The sequence below is a fragment of the Entelurus aequoreus genome, linkage group LG24 (assembly GCF_033978785.1).
Source record: "Entelurus aequoreus isolate RoL-2023_Sb linkage group LG24, RoL_Eaeq_v1.1, whole genome shotgun sequence".
In the NCBI taxonomy this organism is placed as follows: Eukaryota; Metazoa; Chordata; class Actinopteri; order Syngnathiformes; family Syngnathidae; genus Entelurus; species Entelurus aequoreus.
In genome coordinates, this window is record NC_084754.1 from 27,533,919 (window position 1) to 27,560,228 (window position 26,310).

At 37.9% G+C, this 26,310-nt stretch overlaps 1 protein-coding gene across 3 annotated transcripts in view; it reads left to right on the top strand.

Moving 5' to 3' along the window:
- Nucleotides 1–26,310, top strand: part of kiaa1549la (KIAA1549-like a) — a 303,560-nt gene that overhangs the window by 258,168 nt on the left and 19,082 nt on the right. For all 3 annotated transcript variants that reach the window (XM_062035891.1, XM_062035892.1, XM_062035893.1), the window contains 3 exons: nucleotides 11,906–12,030; nucleotides 16,645–16,853; nucleotides 20,153–20,285. In XM_062035891.1, coding sequence (XP_061891875.1) covers nucleotides 11,906–12,030; nucleotides 16,645–16,853; nucleotides 20,153–20,285 — 467 coding nt within the window. The remainder of the gene's footprint in view (nucleotides 1–11,905; nucleotides 12,031–16,644; nucleotides 16,854–20,152; nucleotides 20,286–26,310) is intronic.

Here is a 26,310-nt window from a genome sequence, read left to right on the forward strand (position 1 = left end):
AGATCCTCAAAGACAAGGCAAAAAAAACGTATGAAAAAGGGACGTATTAACAAAACACTAAGGACATCGGACATTTACTAGCACAGAACTGATGCAACCTGCTGCCACCTCAACATACACAGAGCCACAAAAGTCAAATGCAACGAAAAACCATAAAGGAGAAAATCAAAACATGAGCAAAAAAATAATAATCAATAATCAATAAAATCATCAATAAAAAATGATCAATAATCAATTATACATGCTGCGACTGCACCACGCACAAACGACAAAACAAAACAACCAGCCCCAGCCAACGTCTGGTCGGTGCGGATGAGCGAGAATCCGTCCGGGGAAACCCAAGTCCGACACAACTAGCCTTGCTCAGTGGCTTTGTGGTTAGAGTGTCCACCCTGAGATCGGTAGGTCGTGAGTTCAAACCCCGGCCGAGTCATACCAAAGACTATAAAAATGGGACCCATTAACTCCCTGCTTGGCACTCAGCATCAAGGGTTGGAATTGGGGGTTAAATCACCAAAATGATTCCCGAGCCCGATCGCCGCTGCTGCTCACTGCTCCCCTCATCTCCCAGAGGGTGGAACAAGGGGATGGGTCAAATGCAGAGGGTAATTTCACCACAACGAGTGTGTACTTTAACTTTAACATTTTAATATTCTTGGCTGGTGTTAGACTAATTCTGCTTCAGTTTGGTACAGACAAATTCCATCCATCCATCCATTTTCTACCGCTTGTCCATTTCGGGGTCGCGGGGGGTGCTGGAGCCTATCTCAGCTGCATTCGGGCGGAAGGCGGGGTACACTCTGGACAAGTCGCCACCTCATCGCACGGCCAACACAGATAGACAGACAACATTCACACTCACATTCACACACTAGGGCCAATTTAGTGTTGCCAATCAACCTATCATGTCTTTGGAGGTGGGAGGAAGCCGGGGAGAACATGCAAACTCCACACAGAAAAATCCTGAGCCCGGGATTGAACTCAGGACTACTCAGGACCTTCGTACTGTGAGGCACATGCACTAACCCCTGTGCCACAGTGCTGCCCCGGTACAGAGAAATTGCGTTGCCGAATTGAGATATACATTTTATATAGTACATTTTGATTGGTAGTCACAGCTGTTAGCCTACAACTGATGAGGCTATGGTTGTTGAGTTGAGTTGAGTTTGTGTTTATTTGGAACATGCAAGCATACAACATGATACATCACAATTTCCAATTTCTCTATTCAACATGTTCGAAAGGAGTAGGAAGAAGCAGAGCTTATTTAATTTTACCCCTTTTCCTTTACATAACAGTTGCTAAAACGTTTGTTAACTTCCTGTTCTCAATTTATTCACAATATACTCCATAAGTAATCACATTAAAAAAAATAATAATAATAATAATTAGTGAGGTAAGTTATATTTCATATGGTGAGATATGTAAGATTATCTAGAAAATGAATGGATGGATGAATTAAATTCAGAATGTTTATCATGGTTCTTCTTAGTACTTTGTAAACACTTTAAGTTTGAAGAGTTTCTTGAAGTGAACTACATTAGTACATTGTTTGATTTCTTTGCTTAATCCATTCCATAATTTAATTCCACATACGGATATACTGAAGGTATCCAATCCAATCCAATCCACTTCATTTATATAGCACATTTAAAAAAAACAATAGAAGTTTCACATAGTGCTGCACAGAAGTTAAGACATACTTACTAGAAGAGTCAGTAATATAAAACATTTAACTATAAAAAGAATAAATACATAAAATACATCAGAGAAAATAAAATAGACTAAAATCACACAACTCTCAAGGTATTTAGTGATGCTGCTGCAAGAGACAGAAGATACAGTGTATTCAGAGGTGGAAGCATCAAGGGTAATTAAATAAAAGCGTTTTTTGTTTCACTGCTAAAGCATTTGTGTCACAGGTTAGAGCAATTTAAGTTGAAACAGGAGGATCTCGCTGCAAAAATATTGCATTCTAATGTTGCAAGGTAAACACAATATATGGACTATTATTGCCAAGTAACAAAGCAGACATTGTTTCATTTCACATGATATAATCTAACAAAATCATGTTTTCACAAAATGATTGCATAAGACCATGTCCAATGACATTTGTTTATCACCAAGTTTGATATTTATAGGAGACATGCAAGGCGAAAACCCCCTTTACAGTCAAAAGTGTAATTATTTGGAGGCAATTAAAGAGGACATGGTGCAAACATTTGCATGTTGTGTTGAATTTTTGCCCGGAAATTAAGGGGAAAAATTCAATTATTCAACCTTCCTACTCCGTATTTATTCCTTTGGCAGTCTTTATTTTCATATCAGTAGTGTGTAGGGATGATGTTTGATAAGAAATTATCGAGTTCGAGCCCATTATCGAATCCTATTATCGAATCCTCTTATCGAACCGATTCCTTATCGATTCTCTTATCGAATACAGATTGGTTGTTGTATATGAAAAAAACCCACAATATTTGGTTTAACAAAAGCTCACTTTTATTTTATAAGAAAAAATAAATAAATAAATAAATATTGACTGTTACCCCCCGAAAAAAAATAAAAAAAATAAATATTGACTGTTGTTACCCAAAGTATATTAAGTGGGATTTTTCAGAAAAACAAATATATACAGTAACACAAAAACAACCTGTCTCTGTGATCACTATAGGTGTATAAATAATAATATAGCGTTAAATAAAATTAGTCCCTTGGGCGCAAAACTGAAAATAATACAGCTCTCCAAAAAGTGCACTTCTGCTGCTATTGGAACATACTAACTACACACACAGGCAGATAGCTAACAAACAATCCAAGACGTCTAATAAAGTTCCAAAGCAGATTAATCCATTTAGGCTCTTTATTGTTGTTGATCTTGCTTTGTCTTTTCCTGTATTTACTTTTGTCTTGCACTGGACTGTTATTATTTATGTTTTTAACTGAAATACACACAATGACAAATGTATAAGGTACATGATTCAATTAACATACTGACATTTAATACACAATATGTAAATATTAGCTTCACACAAATATACAGTACTATCATCAAACAAATACTTCTGAGTGTAGAAACTATTTTGATGGTGGGAATACACGACTGGCAGCCATTTTAAGTCCTCAAAACATCCATTGAAACAGTGCACAAAAATCGTTTACTTGCAGATGTATCTTTTCCAAGGCTTGTAAGAGCTAACACAACTTGTCTACTTCTCAATTGTCTCATGAACTGAACAGACGTCGCCAACCCGGAAGTGCCCAAACTAATGACGCGTAGTATTTTCATATCGCCACAAGGTGTCAGTAAGAGTCTACAATCAAATGGGCATAACATTGCCGTCCCACAGGGCATTTCCTGTGGGAAGGCATTCGTTCCCAGGGATTCGAATAAAGAACCAACTCTTTTTCTTTACTATAGTGTCCTTGATAACGGGAACCGGTTCTCAAAAAGGGATTAGAGTCCATGGAATCGGTTCTTTTCTTATCGAACAACCGGGAGAACTGGTTTCGAACATCATCCCTAGTACTGTGTCTGTTTTGGGTAATGTCAAGTGTCCATAAAGAATGAAGGACTTTATTTACGACAGCTTTGATTGATTGAAACTTTTATTAGTAGATTGCACAGTTCAGTACATATTCCGTACAATTGACAACTAAATGGTAACCCCCGAATACGTTTTTCAACTTGTTTAAGTCGGGGTCCACGTAAATCAATTCATGGTAAGCTGCACAGGAAGTATACGGAGTATGTGTGAAAACACTTTAATTGTTACGGCTCAAGCTCTTGCTGCCACACATTCCTCTGTGCTCTCCTCTGGGCACGCCCACAGGCGTTCCCCTCCTGCCGCGGCTGCACCCCCGCACCTGACGCTGATGAGTACTCCACTCCCTTCTTAAGCCAGCGGGTCCTGCGTTCCAGTGCCAGAACGTAGCTACTTGTCCCCGTACACTTTCCTCTGTTTTCCGGCTTCGAGCTGTGTGTCTCGTCTCCCGGGATTCCCCCGGTATTTATTGCTGCCTTCCCGGATCTTGACCTCTTGCCTGTCCACGGACCCTGACGCCTCGCTCCTGCCCTTGATCTCTCACCTGCCCACGGACCTCCGAGCTTGCCTTTCCCTCTCTGGACTTCCGCCTCTCTCACAACACGCACCTTCATCACTTCCCGGTAACACTCACCAGTTAATCCCATCACATAGTTTCACACCATGTATTTAGATGAGATACACACATCATATCCTGGTGTTTAATAAACACTCTTCCAGATTTCGACGCCCCTGTCTCAGTGCGGTCTCCTTCCCCATTGTACTGCAACATTAATATTACAATAGAATACAGTGAGATTTAAAACTGGTCTAAAATAATATTATAAACTAGTCTAGATTGATCATTGTTTTTGCAGTTTTAGCTGACAATAATAAAAGACTGACAATCATAGACTTTTATACTTTAACCTTTATGGGCCTCATCAACAGATGGCTCTTTCTTTATCTGGTCAGGCTCTGATTTTATTGTGTAGATTATTGTTTGGAGACTTTCTCTTTTGGGGGGGGATTTTCATGGTCACTGTTCATGTTTTCTACCTCAGCGTGCCAATGTTCCCTGTGATTTGTGTGATTTACAGTGTTTATACAAGCAAATGAATGAATACCCAAAGGACGGAAGAGGCAGAATAATTGTCTCATTCTCTCACTGCTGTTCAGAAAGCGGACAGAAGTTGAACAGCAATTGTGATAACGCGAGGAAATTGGATGCGGGAAATTGCTGTCATCAGACTAAGCAATTAATAATTCCCAAAATAGAAGTGAGGACACAGCGCTGATAAAGTAAATACAAAACTGCCACAGTGCACTGCAGTGTACGATGTTATGAGCACCAATTGCTCCAACTCCAAATGTAGCATTTAAAGGCCTACTGAAACCCACTACTTCTTCCGACCACGCAGTCTGATAGTTTATATATCAATGATGAAATCTTAACATTGCAACACATGCCAATACGGCCGGTTTAACTTATAAAGTGCAATTTTAAATTTCCCGCGAAATATTCTGCTGAAAACGTCTCGGTATGATGACGTTTGCGCGTGACGCCACGGATTGTAGCGGACATATTGGGACACCATTGTGGCCAGCTATTAAGTCGTCTGTTTTCATCGCAAAATTCCACAGTATTCTGGACATCTGTCTTGGTGAATCTTTTGCAATTTGTTTAATGAACAATGAAGACAGCAAAGAAGAAAGCTGTAGGTGGGATCGGTGTATTAGCGGCTGGCTGCAGCAACACAACCAGGAGGACTTTGAATTGGATAGCAGACGCGCTACTGTGAGTACGCAGCTTTGGCTTCCAAACATTTGATCGCTTGCCCGTACGTGCGTGCCGCTATGTGCATGTCACGTACGTAACTTTGGGGAAATATATGTGCTGTATGAACTTTACGGAGGTGAACGGTGCTTTGGGCTGTGGGATTGAGTGTGTTGTGCGGGTGTTTGAGTTGTATTGGTGGGTTATATGGACGGGACGGTGGAGGAGTTTGTTATGTGGGATTAATTTGTGGCATATTAATAAGGCTGAAACGACGCGTCGACATAGTCGACGTCATCGGTTATGTAAATACGTCGACGCCGTTTTTGTGCGTCGACGCGTCGCATATTTACGTCACACTACCGCCATGGCGAAGCGCAAAGCAGACGATCAAAGCAGACGATGTGAGCGGTGCGAGCGAGGGGGAAAAATCACGCCAAAAGTCGTCAAAAGTGTGGGAGTATATCAATAAACGGCCTAATAATGTTGTTGTATGCACACTGTGTCGAGCGGAAATGGCCTATCATAGCAGCACAACGGCTATGAACGAACATTTGAAAAGAAAACCATCAACTCTTCAATCGTCCGCGCGAGTATACGTTGTCATCATTACACAAAAACATGAATGTGTCATTTGTATCTCCTAGGGGTGTAACGGTACGTGTTTTGTATTGAACCGTTTCGGTACGGGGCTTTCGGTTCGGTACTGGGGTGCACCGAACGAGTTTCTAAGCTAAAGTGTTAACAAGCTGCTTTGCTCCTACTGCTTCTGCCTCAGCACGCAGCATTGTCCCACCCACACAACCACCTGATTGGTACACACGCAGCATTGTCCCACCCACACAACCATCTGATTGGTACACACAAAGCATTATCAGCCAATCAGCAGTGCGTATTCAGAGCGCATGTAGTCAGCGCTTCAGCGTGGAGCAGATAGGTGTTTAGCAGGTGAGCATCAGGCAGCGGACTCTCCCCAAATGATAATAAACACCTCCCAGTCAACTACTAGTAACATCACTATGAGCCCGTTGACCTTCTAGAAACTTAAACTGCAGCTCAGCTCACTCGCAGTCCTGGCTTGAGGTGAAGGCTAATTACCTCTCGGTTCCAGCCACATCGACCCCTTCTGAGCGCCTATTTTCAGCTGCTGGGAATATTTTAAACATGAAAAGAACCAGAGCATGTAGACATGCTAACCTTTCTTCATTACAACTGTTAGTCACTCACTGGAATGAGTAGAATTGGTTATTTTGTACTGTGTTGGACTGGATGTTTATTTTGCACATTTTAAAAGCAATACTTAATGTTTACAGTGCTCCAGAATATTTAGATTGGCACTTTTTTGTATTGGATGTTTATCTTTATTTTTGCACATTTTAGCAAATAAGCAATACTTTCACTTTTGTTGAAATGTTTACACTGTTGTTACAGAATATTTCGTTTTGTACTTTTTTGTATTGGATGTTTATCTTTATTTTTGCACATTTTAAAGCAAAATAAGCAATACTTTTACTTTTGAAATGCTTATACTATTGCAGAATATTAAGATTTGCACTGGATGTTTACTTTTATATTTGCACATTAAAAAGCAAATAAACTACTTTTAATTTTGTTAAATTTCAAAAGTTTTAAATGTTTACATTGTTACAGAATATTTAGTCATGTTGTTGTCAATGTTGAATGAGTGGCCATACTTCTTTTTTTTTGTAAATAAAAGCCATGCCTTTTGAAAAAACTGGCCTACATTTATTTTTTCATCTTCATTTTGAATAAAAAAATAATCGGTAAAAGGAAAAATAATCTATAGATTAATCGAAAAAAAATAATCTATAGATTAACCGATTAATCGAAAAAAATAATCTATAGATTAATCGATAGAAAAATAATTGTTAGCTGCAGCCTTACATATTAAATATAAGCCTGGTTGTGTTGTGGCTAATAGAGTATATATATGTCTTGTGTTTATTTACTGTTTTAGTCATTACCAGCTGAATATCAGGTCCCACCCGCCTCTCACAGCATCTTCCCTATCTGAATCGCTTCCACTGCCCTCTAATCCTTCACTCTCACTTTCCTCATCCACGAATCTTTCATCCTCACTCAAATTAATGGGGTAATCGTCGCTTTCTCGGTCAGAATCGCTCTTGCTGCTGGTGGCCATGATTGTAAACAATGTGCAGATATGAGGCGCTCCACAACTTGTGACGTCACGCTACTTCCGGTACAGGCAAGGCTTTTTTTATCAGCGACCAAAATTTGCGAACTTTATCGTCGATGTTCTCTACTAAATCCTTTCAGCAAAAATGTGGCAATATCGCGAAATGATTAAATATGACACATAGAATGGACCTGCTATCCCCGTTTAAATAAGAAAATGTCATTTCAGTAGGCCTTTAATGTGACAAACAAACTTATTTCTTCTTATTACTTATTAAAGGCAGTCACATAAGAACATTAATTACAGTAATATCCAACACAACTCATAAGTCTTCAACCATCAAACTTTCAGGCCTCTACTGTTCTTGTTGAGTTGTGCATCCCATCAATTGTGCCTTGCCATGCAGCTATATGAGCAATTCCCAAAAAGGTAACGTTAAATGAGCAGATTGTCAGCATCTCCACATGAATATCATAAACTAGTTAAATGTCAATGTCACTTTTTAATGGGTTGTAGTAGATAACACTATTATTTAAATCAGGGGTTGTTAACCTTTTTGAGATCATGGCCCAACCATACAGAGGGATCCAGGGCCTACTCAAATATTAACACTGAATTTATAATCTTACTCTTGATTTTAAATGTATTCAAATTTTATATCCAACCTACCGGTACTTATAGTTTAACAGGTTAAAAATCTTCTCAAGTGATATGAAACCATGTGTTATTTACAAATATTCTTATTTATGTAAAATGTGAGCCTTAGACTTAGGGTAGGTACCAACCAAATAGACTGCATAAGAAGGGACTCATACAAAACTGACGAAAAATACATTTACATTGAATTTTGCAGTGCCAAAATAAACAAAATAAATAATAATACATATGTTTCTTAACTAAATTGTCAACCAAAATACAATACAATGAAAAAACAGCTTCACCACTGTAGTCATAATTTTTGCGCTTAAGAAACGTCTCTATGACTTTAGCTGCAGACTTGTCTGTTTGTTTGATATTGTCATTACTGCCACAAGTGGTGGAAAAATATATTACAACAAGTATGTTTTGGCAGCCCAACTTGAATGAACGAGCAATAAAACAAAGAACTTTACTCAAAATACCTTTTGATTTCATCATTTTGCTAAAGAAAATCCTGTATGTTATTTCCAAGTTAATTTTTCATGAACAATAACTCCAAGGACTGGTTTCACTGCCGGACTCTAGAAAGAGGTTCCGCAGCCTCGGTAGCAGAACCTCCAGGTTCTGTAACAACTTCTTCCCTCAGGCCGTATGACTCTTGAACGCATCATAATAATCCCCTCAATTCCCCCCAAAAATGGATTAACTCGCTGGAATATAAAGACAATATAACATACCGGTACTTCCATAAACGTTGATGCATATGCAAAAGTGCAATATATTTATCTGTACAGTAATCTATTTATTTATATCTGCACCTTATTGATTTTTTTATGCTGCACTACCATGAGCTAATGCAACAAAATTGTGTTCTTATCTGTACTGTAAAGTTCAAATTTGAACGACAATAAAAAGGAAGTCAAAGTCTAAAAATTAGTTTTGAGACACTAAGCTAATAATAATGCCATCAATAAACAATTGCACCTCTTCTTTATTAAAGCTTTTGTTTTCAGTAATAAAATCATAAAATTAGTTGTTTTTTTTAAAATATTAAGTTACAATGTATTACTTTTAAACCATTCATTTACTTGGCTTGTCAAGCAATCAAGATTAGAATGGGGCATTAAAAGACAGTTTGCAGTCCTTCTGACACGTGCTAAATAAAATATAAAATAATGCTCGCAAAACGATGATGGGTGTTGATAAATCACATTGCATGTGCTAAATAATTAAATATGCATTTTCTCCTCGCAGTATTGTGGACGTTTTGATGATCGGCATATATTTTGCATATTAATGAAGACAGACGCAAAATGGATAGACGCCTTTTTTTGCTCTCTTAACAGACGCAATCCACTTTGCACAAGTTTGGTAGGTCAGCGTTTGCACGTGTTTTGGTACACGCAAACCTTTAGTAAATCAGGCCCCGTGTCGATATCTATAACGGTTGTTTGCATCATCCATTTCTATTTCAAGAAACTTTTGTTGCGCTAATTAGCATTTGTGCTTTGTCTTTAGTAGCTGTCCCTTCGCTTTTGCACTACTTTGAGCTTTATAGAGTAGACCTCGGCTTTCACATTATCAAAAGGTGCAAGAGGACCAGCAAATAACAAAGGACAGCTGAGCTGCAGCCGGGATGAATTGCGGTTGAGTGGGCTTAGAGTTGTGTTGACGGCAGACTGTTTTAGTCCTACAATGAAGCCGTCTGCCATATGATGTCAGGCAATGAGTCAAAGTAGTCCGAATATAACACAACACTGTCCGTCTGCTGCTGCTTGCAATAACATGCACACTTACAGGAAGTATAAAGCCCAGCATTTCAAACAACGGAAAAAGAAAAAAACTTCTTAATCTATCTTCTCATTCTCCATTGGTGCCTTAACTTATTAAGAGTGCTGTGTGATAACCGCTATCTCTCGGCTTATTGTTATGCTTTAAGTTGCAAGAAAATACTTGATTTACAATCATCCCCATCAAAGGATAGCGTGGCAATTTCCACATTGAACCCCGTGGTATCTGCCCAAAACATCCAAATTATACCCGCTAGCATTAGCTTATAGCTAGGGATCGACATACAGTCGTGGTCAAAAGTTTGCATACACTTGTAAAGAACATAATGTCATGGCTGTCTTGAGTTTCCAATCATTTCTACAACTCTTATTTTTTTTGTGATAGAGTGATTGGAGCACATACTTGTTGGTCACAAAAACATTCATGAAGTTTGGTTCTTTTATGAATTTATTACGGCTCTACTGAAAATGTGACCAAATCTGCTGGGTCAAAAGTATACATACAGCAATGTTAATATTTGGTTACATGTCCCTTGGCAAGTTTCACTGCAATAAGGCGCTTTTGGTAGCCATCCACAAGCTTCTGGTTGAATTTTTGACCACTCCTCTTGACAAAATTGATGCAGTGTCAGGTTCAAACAATGATGACATCTATTAAACAGACAAGAAGCAAGGAATCATGCAGAGACAGAGTTCAATTTAGCTCAATGGGGAGAGACGTTTTGGGCTGTACTCTAGTTACAGAAACAAACTATGCTCTAAAGTCCAGCTCACATGCTCCGCTATTTATTTGGGAGGTCCCTGGTTACATCACTGAGGCCGCCTCTAAAAGGAATGGCCACACATTTCATGCAAAGCAGTTTCCAGTACGCACAATACGTGACGGAATGTGCTGGGGCCTTGTGATTGCCTTGTCTCTGCTTCGTCTGCGTGCTGTCGTCTTATCTTCGTTGAGGTCCTTGAAGTCCTTGGCTGTTAGTGGGCTAAGACAAACAAAATATCTGCGGCGAGGCAACCCCTCATATGCCGTGACTGATAACAAGTTTTCTCCTTGCACGGATAGAAAAGTACAACTTGAGCACAATAACTAATAACTATAGCAACAGCCTTTAAGCATAAGAGTTGTGTGATAACTTACACATAATTATTGTAACATGCAGTTCAGATACATTTGTTGTTTTTTTGACATGGACTTATTTCTTCAGCATTGTCCACACGTTTAAGTCAGGACTTTGGGAAGGCCCTTCTAAACCTTATATCTAGCCTGATTTAGCCATTCCTTTACCACTTTTGACGTGTGTTTGGGTCACTGTCCTGTTGGAACACCCAACTGCTCCCAAGACCCAACCTCCGGGCTGATGATTTTAGGTTGTCCTGAAGAATTTGGAGGTAATCCTCCTTTTTCATTGTCCCATTTACTCTCTGTAAAGCACCAGTTCCATTGGCAGCAAAACAGGCCCAGAGCATAATACTACCACCACCATGCTTGACGGTAGGAATTGGTGTTCCTGGGATTGAAGGCCTCATACATATTGCTGGGTATTGTGGCCAAACAGCTCAATTTTTGTATAAGTTTGCTGGTTTCAAGAAATGTAATGTCGAGCGCATATCATTATGTCAAGATAATGACACTAGCATTTACTTAATTTAAGAATATTTTTCAACATATTGAGCAAAAAGGTCTCTTTTATTTTTTTCTACCAACAAAAGTGCACTTGTTATTAGTGAGAATATACTTATTTTAAGGTATTTTTTGGGTTCATTGAGGTTAGCTAATTTTATTTGTTTTGGAAAGTCTTGACAAGCAAAATAGTCTTGTTCCATTGGCAGATATTTTTGCTTAGTTCAAATAAAATACCCCTAATTTTTGTATTACTTTTTCTTGTTTTTGAAGACTGACTTTTTGCAGTGTAACGGTGGTATTTGGACAAATCCATGTGGCATCGTTGCTATGGTTCTGACTGTAACATCCCAGCAGCCTGGAGGGTACAGCTAACCTTCATCCTTTTCCTCCTCACAGACCCATATGAAGATCATACAGGATCTTTACGGCTTATAACCATCAAACCCTTGACAGCACAGCCAACGTATTCCTACCCCTTATCCTCGTCTCACAGCCAAGACTCTGTCATCGTTAATGGCGAGGTAAGACTGCACGTCTCAACACGTAAACATTGGAATCCACTCGGTCTGGCACTTTTGTATTGATGTGTACATACGTACAGTATTTGTCTTTGCATTGGAGGTGAAATATTGTAATAGGCCTCTGTCATGCGGCCCACTTGTGTACTGAAGCATCCTCCTAGCATCTTTGCACAGCTGATGAATGAAGTGGTTATTGCAACAAAACACTCTGCCTTCCGATTTAATCGCTTCCTGTCACTTTCCTCCCTCCCAGTCTGTCATCTTTCACACTTTAGCCTCGCTTGTCTGCAGCACGGCCAGCAATTTACTGTGATGACTCTTTATTTCTCAGTATGTTGTCATTATCCTGGAAAAGAACTGTCGAGGGTCTTTAATGTTGTAGTTTATCTGCCAAAGAGTTGCAACAGCCAAAATGGCACGTACCATATTACACCATGCCGCAGTATGGGTGGGCGATACTGAAAATGTTGGTGTTGATCTGATACCAAGTAAAACGGGGCTATGTATTATGGGGTGCCGAATGTGAAAGTTCCGTCACACTTTTCTGGCAGATATATTTCTCAGGTTTGACTCACTTTTCTCAGATTTAGCTCATTTTCATCAGATTTAAGTTTAATTTAAAGCTGCAAGCAGCGATGGACGGGACCGACTTTGACGGCACATAATATCCAAACCGGAGCAGTAATTAAAACTCTTTCATCAACTTTTAATCAGAAGGGTTCAATCACTCTCCTGTGCTAGTTTGAAGCCGGCACGACAAACGCGCTCAGAGGAGATAATGTTTGAAAAAAGGTGACAGTTTTGACCCAACTTTTATTTTGAAGGGGGAATTTCAATCTTCCTGTTGATTTTTGCTGGGGGTTGTCCATATATGAAATGTAGGTCTAAGTGAGACCTACATAGAGGTTTTTGTTTCATGTCTCTACGACATTCCTACTGGAAGTTACTGGCAGTTTTGTCTGTTTTCTTCCTAGGAGCAGTTTTGTCTGTGTTTTATTCCTAGGGGGCGCTAGAGCGCAATTTTGAGTTTTGGGGTTTGCTTTTTTATTAAATCACAATTTTCGCCAGTCCTGATGTGTGTGTCCAGTTTGGTGAGTTTTGAAGCATGTTAAGGGGGTCAAATTACAGCTCAAAGAGGCAAAGGTGACTGTTTTTACAAAACTTTTGTTTTGAAGGGGGAATTGAAAACTTCCTGTTGATTTTTGCTGGGGGTTGTCCGTATATGAAATGTAGGTCTAAGTGAGACCTACATAGAGGTTTTTGTTTCATGTCTCTACGACATTCCTACTGGAAGTTACTGGCAGTTGTGTCTGTTTTCTTCCTAGGAGCAGTTGTGTCTGTGTTTTATTCCTAGGGGGCGCTAGAGCGCAATTTTGAGTTTTGTGGTTTGCTTTTTTATTAAATCACAATTTTCGCCAGTCCTGATGTGTGTGTCCAGTTTGGTGAGTTTTGAAGCATGTTAAGGGGGTCAAATTACAGCTCAAAGAGGCAAAGGTGACTGTTTTTACAAAACTTTTGTTTTGAAGGGGGAATTGCAAACTTCCTGTTGATTTTTGCTGAAGGATGTTAGTGTATGAAATCTAGGTCTAAGTGAGACCTACATAGAGGTGTTTGTTTCATGTCTCTACGACATTCCTACTGGAAGTTACAGGCAGTTTTGTCTGTGTTTTCTTCCTAGGGGTCGCTAGAGCGCAATTTTGAGTTTTAAGGTTTGTTTTTTTGATTGGATCGCAAGTCGCCAGTCCTGATGTGTGTGTCAAATTTGGTGAGTTTTGAAGCATGTTAAGGGGGTCAAATTACAGCTCAAAGAGGCGGCGGTGTAATAATAATAAAACCTTACAAATACAATAGGGTCCTCTGTCCCAAAGGGACATTCGGTCCCTAATTAAATATTGACTCTAAATATTATATCTAAATATCAAATCTAAACCTACATCTTGAATATAAATATATGTTCAATCTAAACATAAATCTTAAATCTAAACCTATATGTTAAATCTAAACCTAAATGTGAGAGCGAGATATTAAATGTGAGTGTTAAATGTTGAATCTAAACCTAAACTTCAAATCTAAGCCTAAATCTTAAATCTAAATCTAAATGTGAGCGCTAAATCTTAAATCCAAACCTAAATGTTGAATCTAAACCTCAGTATTAAATATAAACCTACATTTTAAATCTAAATCTAAATGTTGAATATACATCTTAAATCTAAATGTGAGCGCTAAATGTCAAATCCAAACCTAAATGTTAAAACTAAACCTAAATGTTAAATCTAAACCAAAATGTTAAATATACATCTAAATTTTAAATATAAATCTTAAATCTAAATGTGAACGCTAAATGTTAAATCTAAACCTAAATGTTAAATCTAAATCTAAATGTTAAATATAAATCTTAAGTCTAAATGTGAGAGATAAATGTTGAATCTAAACCTAAGTGTTGAGTCTAAATGTAAATGTGAGGGGGTGATGTTAAACGTGAGTGCTAAATGTTGAATCTAAATCGACATTTTAAATCTAAACCGACATTTTAAATCCAAACCTAAATCCTAAATCTAAATGTGAGTACTAAATGTGAAATCTAAACCTAAATGTTAAATTGGACATCTAAATGTGAGCGCTTAATCTCTCGCCAAGTGTAAAGATTAATATTAATAGGATGTCATTATTCCACCAATCCAACGCCTCTCAGCCCACCTCTGCATCTCCCTCACATGTTTGGAGCAAGCATACTTGTTTTATGCAACTTTATTAGCATTATTTGTCATTAAGCATCTGTCATGTTTCCTTCTTCCGCAGTCAGAAAGGTGTAGGAGTGTCTGCACTAAGAGGCAGAGATGTGGGAGCGGCTTTGCAGCTAAGAGGCGTCGGATTGGTGGAATATTGGCTTCCTATAAATATTCATCTTTACACTTGGCAAGAAACTTAGTGCTCACATTTAGATTTAGATTTACATTCAGATGTAGGGTTTAGGTTTAGATTGAACATTTAGCGCTCAAGTTTAGATTTAAGATTTAGGTTTAGATTTAACATGCAAAAACTGAAATGTAAGTAGGATGAAATATCTCAAATAAGGGTGATATTTGCTTATTTTCTGTCTGATAAGATAATTCTTCTCACTAAGCAGATTTTATGTTAGAGTGTTTTACTTGTTTCAAGGGTTTTGGTCCTAAATGATCTCAGTAAGATATTACAGCTTGTTGCTGAGATTTGATGAACTATATTGAGTAAAACATGCTAGAAACCAGAATATCAACTGTTGCAAAGCTGTGTCATCAACACTCACAAGTATAAAACTACTTTTTTAAAGTAATAATTTCGTACTTCAAGCATGAAAAAAAAAAATCATGATGCCTAGCGCATATCATTATGTCAAGATAATGGCACGAGCATTTACTTAATTTAAGAATATTTTTCAACATCCATCCATCCATTTTCTACCGCTTATTCCCTTTCGGGGTCGCGGGGGGCGCTGGAGCCTATCTCAGCTACAATCGTATTGAGCAAAAAGGTCTCTCTTTTTTTTCTACCAAGAAAAGTGCACTTGTTATTAGTGAGAATATACTTCTTTTAAGCTATTTTTGGGTTCATTGAGGTTAGCTAATTTTACTTGTTTTGTAAAGTCTTGACAAGCCGAATTTTCTTGTTCTATTGGCAGATAATTTTGCTTAGTTCAAATAAAATACCCCTAATTTTTGTATTTTTTTTTCTTTTTTTTTGAACACTGACTTTTTGCAGTGTAGAAATATATCTGCTAGAAAAGTGTGACTGAACTTTTACATTTGGCACCCCATACGGTCTTGCAGATCCAAATACTTTTAAAGAGGAAAGTCAAATAAAAGATTTTAGGCAAACAAAACTTTTTTTGTAACAACTTCTTTGTGAACACTTTGACAATGCAACAGACAAATAATGAATGAATACCAATCACATCATTAATAAATGGTTCTCTTTCTAATCCTTTAAATGTTTTACCACAAAAGCCAACCTGTGTTTGTTAGTATTGTTACATCACTGTCCATCAAATTACCGTAATTTCCGGACTATAAGCCGCACCTGACTATAAGCCGCACCAGCTAAATTTAGGGGAAAATACAGATTGCTCCATATATAAGCCGCACCCGACTATAAGCCGCAGGGTTTTGATGTGTAATTAGCGTAGTATATAGGGGTTCCTGCTACCACGGAGGGGATTGTCGGGACAGAGATGACTGTTTGGGAACGCAAAGCGTCCCATTTATTAACTATAAATCTTTCAATCATTCAATCAAACTTTCACATCTTTGACATGGCGAACAGCATTCATGCAGAGTACAAATAATACAACGGTGCAAAGTAATACAAAGTGCTCGCCTGTACGTTATCAAAATAACCAGCCTACCGGTATATGAAAAGTCAGTCTTTAATCATTGAGTCATCGTCTTCCTCCTGCGTACTAAAACCACCGAAATCCTCTTTGTCGGTGTCGGAGAAGAACAGGCCGTAAATAAGCCGCACCCTTGTATAAGCCGCAGGGACCAGAACGAGGGGAAAAAGTAGCGGCTTATAGTCCGGAAATTACGGTATATGTAAAATATTTTGCGTAATAATATCATATTCCTACCTGTCCTACAGGCCAATCATGGCGGGCTTAAGCCAAAGTCTGACATCGAACACTACAGAAACAAACTGCGGCAGAAAGCCCGTAGGAAGGGTTACGGAGAGTTCTCCCTTTCGGAGAGTGGGAGCCATGGATATGGTCGGCACAGTCGACATAACAACGGAGTTAAGGAACCAATGACAGCCGAGGAGAAGAGGGCCTCCTTCGCCGGATGTCATAAAAGGTGAGACATTGTCAAGACATATAGTAAAAATGTATTCAACATAGACCATATTTGGTTCAATTAACCCTTGTGCAAACCTGGGGCATCACATGTGTTCCTTATATGATATGATTGTTTTGTTTGAATGTTAGCGGTCTCAAATTTCTCCATATTTTTTTTTTTTTTGGGGGGAGGGGGGGTTGTTGTGTGATTATGATTGCAACATGTTTAGAATAGGATATAAACATAAACAGTATACACATTCGGACTGTGCTATAACAATTCAAGTGTAAAAAGAAGTTAACCACTGTTATTACAGTAAAATGAAAATGCACTTTGACGACAATATGAAAAAAATTAGGACAAAAAAAAGCCCATTTTATTTTATTTTTTACATATTAGTAATCCTGGTATAATACTAAACTTTTTCCATGAAAACCAAATGAATCTCATTCTTGTCAATCAACAAAACAAGAAGAAAACATTGTTTTGGTGTAATGATGCCCATTATCTACCAGATGGCGCCAGCAAACCAAAATGCATATTTGTCAGAGCATTGATGAGTATAAAATTAGTGTAGTTGAAATGCAATGAAATTGATCCTGGGGAGTAATGCAGATATATAGATATAAACGACTTGTGTGAACTCAATAAACTCAACAAAGTCCTGCCTGCTTTCTTTCTTATTCTAGCACAATGGAAACAAGCCTTTTGGCTTTTTGTGCCATCCATTTGCCTTTTTAAAGCATTACATGGATTCAATTCTTTAAGATGTCAATAAACTTCTCAATCAATTAATCAATCAATCAAAAATCTCAGTAGACACTGTTAAAAAAATAAAAATAAAATATATATACCTATATACATATAGGTATATATATACACCTATATATACATGTATGTATATATAGGTGTATATATATACATAGGGATGATACTCGAAACCGGTTTTCCCGGTTGCTCGATAAGAAAAGAACCGAGTCCTCGGACTCGAATCCCTTTTTGAGAACCAGTACCCGTTATCGAGACCACTATAGTAAAGAAAAAGAGTTGGTTCTTTATTCGAATCCCTGGGAACGAATTCCGTCCCGACCAGAAAGGCCCCGTGAGACATCACAAGAAATGACGTCACGTAGCTCAGTCATTAGGCGCAGATAGCGAAAGCAGGAAAACAATGGACCGGAAAAAGCGTTCCAAGGAGTAATAAAGTTCAAAACAAAAGGTATAATCCAATGAATAACTTTACTGAGAGATTTAAGCAGGGTACAAACACATGACGGACACTTTTACGACCAGCCGGAAACATAGCAACCAGGCTAGCAACACACCTCCTTTACGGCAGCTGTCGCAACGTTCTTAAAGCAACCGCAGCACATACATATATATACAACACATCTCCCTTTTTTAACTTTTGTTTTTCTTTCCTTGTAAACAAAACAAAATCACACCGTATATGTGTTGTCTGTCTAATTATAAATAATGCAAACGAGGCGTGTTGGCTGAGTTCTTGACGTTTACTTTCCCAGCGTGCTCATAACGTCATTCTTAGCTGCCGGTGGCGACATGCAACAACACTTTTTGGGGCTTGTCACCTTCGTTGCATGCTGGGTAGTGTAGTTGTTATATTCCCTAGCTCATAACATCACATCGTTCCCCCTATAAAGAAATAATGTTAACTCAATAAAGTGTTTTTCTTTTTTTAGCTTTAACTTTTCATTTTTTAGCATTGTAACCACATTTGCAAACAACTTTTCTCTTCATAGAATTTTCTTTCAATAAAGAAATAAAGTGCAAAAATGTCAAAGCATCATAACAAACAGTTATGTCAAATAGCAGCAGAAGTGCACTTTTTGGAGAGCTGTATTATTTTCAGTGTTGTGCCCAAGGGACTGATTTTATTTAACACTATATTATTATTTATACACCTATAGTGATCACAGAGACAGGTTGTTTTTGTGTTACTGTATATATTTGTTTTTTTGAATATCTTAATATACTTTGGGTAACAACAGTCAATATCTATTTATTTTATTTTATTTTTTTAGGGGGGTAACAGTCAATATGTATTTATTTATTAGATTTAATTTTTTTCTTATATAATAAAAGTTAGCTTTTGTTAAACCAAATATTGTTTTTTTTCCCCCTATACAACAACTTATCTGGACTCGATAAGAGAATCGATAAGGAACCGGTTCAATAAGAGGATTCGATAATAGACTCGAACTCGATAATTTCTTATCAAACATCATCCCTATATATACACCAATGTGTGTGTGCACTACTGTACTTGTCTACCGTCTACTGTGTCAAAATCAAAATTGTCAAGCATTATTGACCTATTCAAGGCTGTAATTACCAAATACTCAAATATTCCACACTGCAGGGTTTTTTTTTTTTTTTAATTTTTAGAAATATTGCATAAACAAGTCCTGCCTGCTTTCTCTCTTATTCTAGCTCAGTAGACACTGTTAAAAAAATAAAACATTGATATTTATTTATATACATATATGTATATATATATATATGCACCTATATACATATATGTATATACAGGCTGTATAGGTGTGTGTGTATATATACATATATATATATATATATATATATATATATATATATATATATATATATATATATATATATATATATATATATATATACATATATATATATATATATATATATATATATATATATATATATACACACACCTATGTGTGTGTGCACTACTGTACTTGTCTACTGTCTGCTGTATCAACATCAATATTGTCAAGAATTATTTTCTTTTTTTTTTTACAAATATTGGATAAAAACAAATGTTTTTTTTGACAAAAAGGCCAAAAAACATGAAAAAATATACAATACAATAAATACGTTATATCAATACATCTCAAATGTTCAAAATATTCCAGTCATTAAAAGTACAAATATATATATATATATATATATATATATATATATATATATATATATATATATATATATATATATATATATATATATATATATATATATATATATGTATATATATATATATATATATATATATATATGTATATATATATATATATATATATATATATATATATATATATATATATATATATATATATATATATGTATGTGTGTGTATATATATATATATATATACATACAATCTAAATTGCTGACTTATGAAACTTGTATAATGGAGTCCCGTTTGTGTATAGTCAATGTTAAGGTTGCACAAGGGTTAAGAGGGGAAGAAAAATAATGATGAAGTGAAATACAAAAAAATTATGTTATGCCATTATGTAATATATGTAATGTACCCCACTTTTAAGGTACTCCCATCCACGGGAGCCCGCTTATTGGAGCAGGCAGTCTCTGAGCAGCCCCAGCCCAGTGGAAACAGAGATGGACCTTCTGGTTCTAAGAGAGCGATCTAGGCGGGGCATCCGCAATAACGGCTATGATGTAAGTTGAATGGTGTCAAAAATTTAAAAAATGCTCACATACATTTTAGGTAGAAACTCTGACAGTTGTCACCAGTACTTTGCACGTGTGCAAATGTAATGTTGGAATATGTTGCTATCTATATTAGAAGCTCAGGTTTGACCTTTAAGCAGGTGAGTCAGACTTAATACGTGATGATGATGATGGTGGTAACGTAAGGCTCTGAACGATAAAATAATCTTCTTAGAGTATTTATGACTTTAATCCGAACTTCCCGTCCTTTTAAATTCACACTGACTCCATGAGATGCTCTGAGCCCCGCATGGATAAAGAACAAAAAAGTAAGGTGAGAAAGGAAATAAAAGGCGAAAAGATAAGGAATCTAGGAGAGCAGAGTAGACAAAATGGGGGCAAGCATGCAAGACTGAGTAGACTTTGCCTTCTGCCGCCTCTCGGCTGCACCGCCGTAACAATAGTAGCACCTCTCTGATTACAGCCTCTCCATGGATTCACATGGATGACGGGATCGTATAAAGTATTTGAAGTCAAACACAAGTAGAACACTAAGGGCTTGATTTACTAAAGGTATGCATGTACTAAAACACGTGCAAACTTGATAGCACATGCAAAGCTGATCTGCTAAACGTGTGCAAAGTAGATTGCGTCTGTTAAGTGAGCAGAATACATGGTGCAATCCATTTTGTGCTCTGTCCTCATTAATATGCAAAAAATAAGCTGATCGTCAGAATGCCCACAATACTTAGAGGACAAAATGCAAATATAATTATTTAGCACAAGCAGCCTGAATTAGTAAAGTACAAAGTGATTGCGACAACTAAATCAAGAGTCTTTTTAAGACACACAGTTATTCATACATACACACATACATAGGTACCTACGCTCCCACATGCATACACAAGTACAGTATACCTACACACTCAAAGTTCGTACATCCACACGCACATTCACTGTACAAACATACATATACACATACTGTACATATACAAGCACATATGCATACATACTCATGCATATAATCAAGTTTCATCAAACATATATTAACGTTGTTGCCCTAGGGGAAACCGGGGTAACACATGGCACACTGACAAAGCTTAACCTATTGTTACTACAACAATCTACAAGGTTAGTATAGTTGGCTTCTCTTTCTTCCCCTCCATTTATCTGCTTTTGTTTGTATTTCAAGTTATCATTACGTATATGTATTGTTGCATTTGAAACATTTGTGTTGTTGATAATAGAGGTAATTATTTTTATTATTCATTGTCAATAGTGATATTTCTATTGGTATTTGTATTGCTCCATTTGCAGTGTAATAATGTTCATTGTCATTTCTGTGTTATTATTTATTTCACTAACTGCTTCTTTGCTATCACTTTTACTATCATATTTGTACATATACTATTTGCTGATGTTGTTCTATTGTTGTCGTTGTTTTTGTTGTGTTTGCTGTTGTTGTTTTTGTCTCTCTGTCTAATCCCCGTCTTGTCCCCACAATTTCCCCCTCTGTCTTCCTTTTTTTCCTCTTTCTATGCCCTCCTGCTCCGGCCCGGCTGCACCAAACATTAATATAAATCAATTTAATAAAGGGCAGCACGGTTGCAGAGTGGTTAGTGCGTCTGCCTCACAATACGAAGGTCCTGAGTAGTCCTGAGTTCAATCCCGGGCTCGGGATCTTTCTGTGTGGAGTTCGCGTGTTCTCCCCGTGACTGCGTGGGTTCCCTCCGGGTACTCCGGCTTCCTCCCACCTCCAAAGACATGCACCTGGGGATAGGTTGATTGGCAACACTAAATAGTCCCTAGTGTGTGAATGTGAGTGTGAATGTTGTCTGTCTATCTGTGTTGGCCCTGCGATGAGGTGGCGACTTGTCCAGGGTGTACCCCGCCTTCCGCCCGATTGTAGCTGAGATAGCCTCCAGCACCCCCCGCCACCCCGAAGGGAATAAGCGGTAGAAAATGGATGGATGGAATTGAATAAAGTCAAACACAAATAAGGCAACAAGAGAAGTATCCCACACTTCTCTTTTGTAAAGTAAATCTGAACAGCCGGTATGGGCATCTACATCAACTATTTGATTTGCCTGAGAAGCTGGACAGGACAAAAAAAAAAGAGTCTTTTTAAACACGTCTGAAAAGTACGCACAAACTGATAGTTCCACACACGGCTGCAGGATCAGTGCCACCACTGCAAAGACAGACAATGGACAGACGAGAATCCACCGCCCTACATGTGTGTGTTTGGACGGCCATGAATAAATATTAGACCAGGGGTCTGCAACCCGCGGCTCCGGAGCCGCATGCGGCTCTTTGACCACTCTGATGCGGCTCAGCTGCATACTTGCCGACCCTCCCGGTTTTCCAACGACCCCCCCGATTTTCCCAGGAGACTGCCTCTCCTAGAAATCTCCCACGGTAAATATTATCCTATTTTCACTCTAATTACTTAATCAAGGGCGTGCCCTAATGGCATTGCATTAATTGTCCTCTATAGCATTTACAAACAGCGTGCCAGCCCGGCCACATGTTATTTGTTGCTTTTACTTGCACACGTAGGCGACAGCAAGGCATACTTGTTCAACAGCCACACAGCTTACACTGACGGTGGCCGTATAAGTTAAAGTTAAAAAGTTAACTTTAACACTGTTACGTTACAAATATGCGCCACACTGTGAACCCACACCAAAAATGAATGACAAAAACATTTCTGGAGAACATCCGCACTGTAGCACAACACAACAAATACCCAGAATCCCATGCAGCCCTAACTCTTCCGGTCTACATTATACACCCCCGCTACCACCAAACCCCCCCACACATCAACCCCCCCTCTCCGTGCGTCGGTTGAGCGGAAGAGTTAGGGCTGCATGGGATTCTGGGTATTTGTTGTGTTGTGTTTATGTTGTGTTACAGTGCAGATGTTCTCCAGAAATGTGTTTGTCATTCTTTTTTGGTGTGGGTTCAAAGTGTGGCGCATATTTGTAACGTAACAGTGTTAAAGTTGTTTTTGTACGACTACCGTCAGTGTAAGCTGTGTGGCTGTTGAACAAGTATGCCTTGCTGGCACCTACGTGAGCAAGCAAAAGCTGCATTCAACATGTGGCCAAGCAGGTACGCTATTTGGACAGTCTGTAGAAGGCGCTAAAAGCAGTGCCAGCACGTCCTGAAATTTGGGAGTCTCCCGGAAAATTGAGAGGGTTGGCAAGAAAGACGCTGTCAAGCGCCATTCAATTAAAAGTCGCGGGCTGCACTAACATTAAATTTCCTCATTAAGATGTGTGCCGGTGCGTGTGTCAGAGACCCCTGGTTAACATAGCGCAAAACAATTTAAGCTTTGTATGCGGTGTTTTTCATTTTAAATTTTCAAAAATTTTTTGTGGCTCCCATTGTTTTCTTTAATTTGTGAAACTTTCCAAAATGGCTCTTTGAGTGGTAAAGGTTGCCAACCCCTGTATTAGACATACCATCTATTCTGCAATTTTCCTTTTGTAATTTTGGATCTTAGTAGATCAGGCCTGAAGTGTGTTGAAGCATGTGTGAGAATATTGCATGAAAACGTACCATCCTTATCGTAACAACATACAGTATAGTTATCCATCTGCTTCAAAGGTTTGCAGAAGCACACACAATAAATACAAACAATTCGTTTTCATTTAATTTCCAAAGTATTGTAATTATATTAACCCCGTATTATAATTCAGCAGTGTTCTCTTACTTGGAAAATGCACATACAAATCCACACAACTTAGTTTGAAGAATAGAATAGAATATGAAACTGGTCTGACGGCAGCTGCCTGATTTCATAATATTGCTGTTGTAGCTTTTCTGCAAAAAAAAAAATGCAAATGATCCACCTGTTTTTTAGGGCGAAATATGAAGCAATGTGTGTGTGTGTGTGTGTGTGTGTGTGTGTGTGTGTGTGTGTGTGTGTGTGTGTGTGAGAGAGAGAGAGAGAGAGAGAGAGAGAGAGAGAGAGAGAGAGAGAGAGAGAGAGAGAGAGAGAGAGAGAGAGAGAGAGAGAGAGAGAGAGAGAGAGAGAGAGAGAGAGAGAGATCAGTGTTTTACTCACCACATGTCCTTAATCTTCTGGCTTCTTTAATTTGTTTTTCTGTCTATTGTGCTCATTGTTCGTACTGTAACAATGCATAGTGCCGAATGTGACTACATCACACTTTTCTAGCTGATATATACAATATTTAGCTCACTTTTCCTCACATCTAGCTCATTGTTCTCACATTTTGCTCATTTTCACGTCAACCTCATTTTCATCCATTAAATGGTGAATCTAAATGTCAAATTTAAATGTTAAATGTTAGATACAAAATGTTGAATTTATATCGAAATATTAAATATAAATGTAATTTCAAATGTTAAATATGAATGTTGTATCTAAATGTTAAATCTAAATGCTTTGCCAAGTTTCAAGCTAAATATTTAGAAAGTATGCAAATATGTAATTTTATTTGCTAGTTATACAAAGTTACACTTGGCGAGACATTGAGATATAGAATATAGATTCATATTTAACATTCAGATTTGACATTCAGATTGATTTTATACCTCAAATGGGAAGAAAATGAGTTAAATGGGAGAAAAGTGAGCAAATGTGGGAAAAGTAATACAAACGTGAGAAAATTGAGGATTATATGAAAAATATATCAGCTAGAAAAGTGTGATTGACTTTTTACATTCCGCACCCCATATGTAAGGTAATACACTCTATTGCCAAAAGTATTTGGCCACCTGCCTTGACTCACATATGAACTTAAAGTGCCATCCCAGTCCTAACCCATAGGGTTCAATATGCATCTATTACATTTTCAACTCTTCTGGGAAGGCTGTCCACAAGATTGCAGAGTGTGTTTATTAGAATTTTCGACCATTCTTCCAAAAGCGCAATGGTGAGGTCACACACTGATGTTGGTCGAGAAGGCCTGGCTCTCAGTCTTCGTTCTAATTCATCCGAAAAGTGTTCCATCGGATTCAGGTCAGGACTCTGTGCAGGCCAGTCAAGTTCATCCACACCAGACTCTGTCATCCATGTCTTTATGGACTTTGCTTTGTGCACTGGTGCACAGTCCTCTTGGAAGACGAAGGGATCCGCTCCAAACTGTTCCCACAAGGTTGGAAGCATGGAATTTTCCAAAATGTTTTGGTATCCTGGAGCATTCAAAGTTCCTTTCACTGGAACTAAGAGGCCAAGCCCAACTCCTGAAAAACAACCCCACATCATAATTCCTCCTCCACGAAATTTCACACTCGGCACAATGCAGTCGGAAATGTAGCGTTCTCCTGGCAACCTCCAAACCCAGACTCGTCCATCAGATTCAAAAGCGAGATTCATCAGTCCAGAGAAGGCGTCTCCACTGCTCTAGAGTCCAGTGGCAACGTGCTTTACACCACTGCATCCAACGCTTTGCATTGGACTTGGTGATGTATGGCTTAGATCAGGGGTCACCAACGCGGTGCCCGCGGGCACCAGGTAGCCCGTAAGGACCAGATGAGTAGCCCGCCGGCCTGTTCTAAAAATAGCTCAAATAGCAGCACTTACCAGTGAGCTGCCTCGATTTTTTAAATTGTATTTATTTACTAGCAAGCTGGTCTCGCTTTGCCCGACATTTTTAATTCTAAGAGAGACAAAACTCAAATAGAATTTGAAAATCCAAGAAAATATTTGAAAGACTTGGTCTTCACTTGTTTAAATAAATTCATTATTTTTTTTACTTTGCTTCTTATAACTTTCAGAAAGACAATTTTAGAGAAAAAAATACAACCTTAAAAATGATTTTAGGATTTTTAAACACATATACCTTTTTACCCTTTAAATTTCTTTCCTGACAATTTAAATCAATGTTCAAGTAAAAAAAAAATTATTATTGTAAAGAATAATAAATACATTTTAATTAAATTCTTCATTTTAGCTTCTGTTTTTTCGACGAAGAATATTTGTGAAATATTTCTTCAAACTTATTATGATTAAAATTCAAAAAAATTATTCTGGCAAATCTAGAAAATCTGTAGAATCAAATGT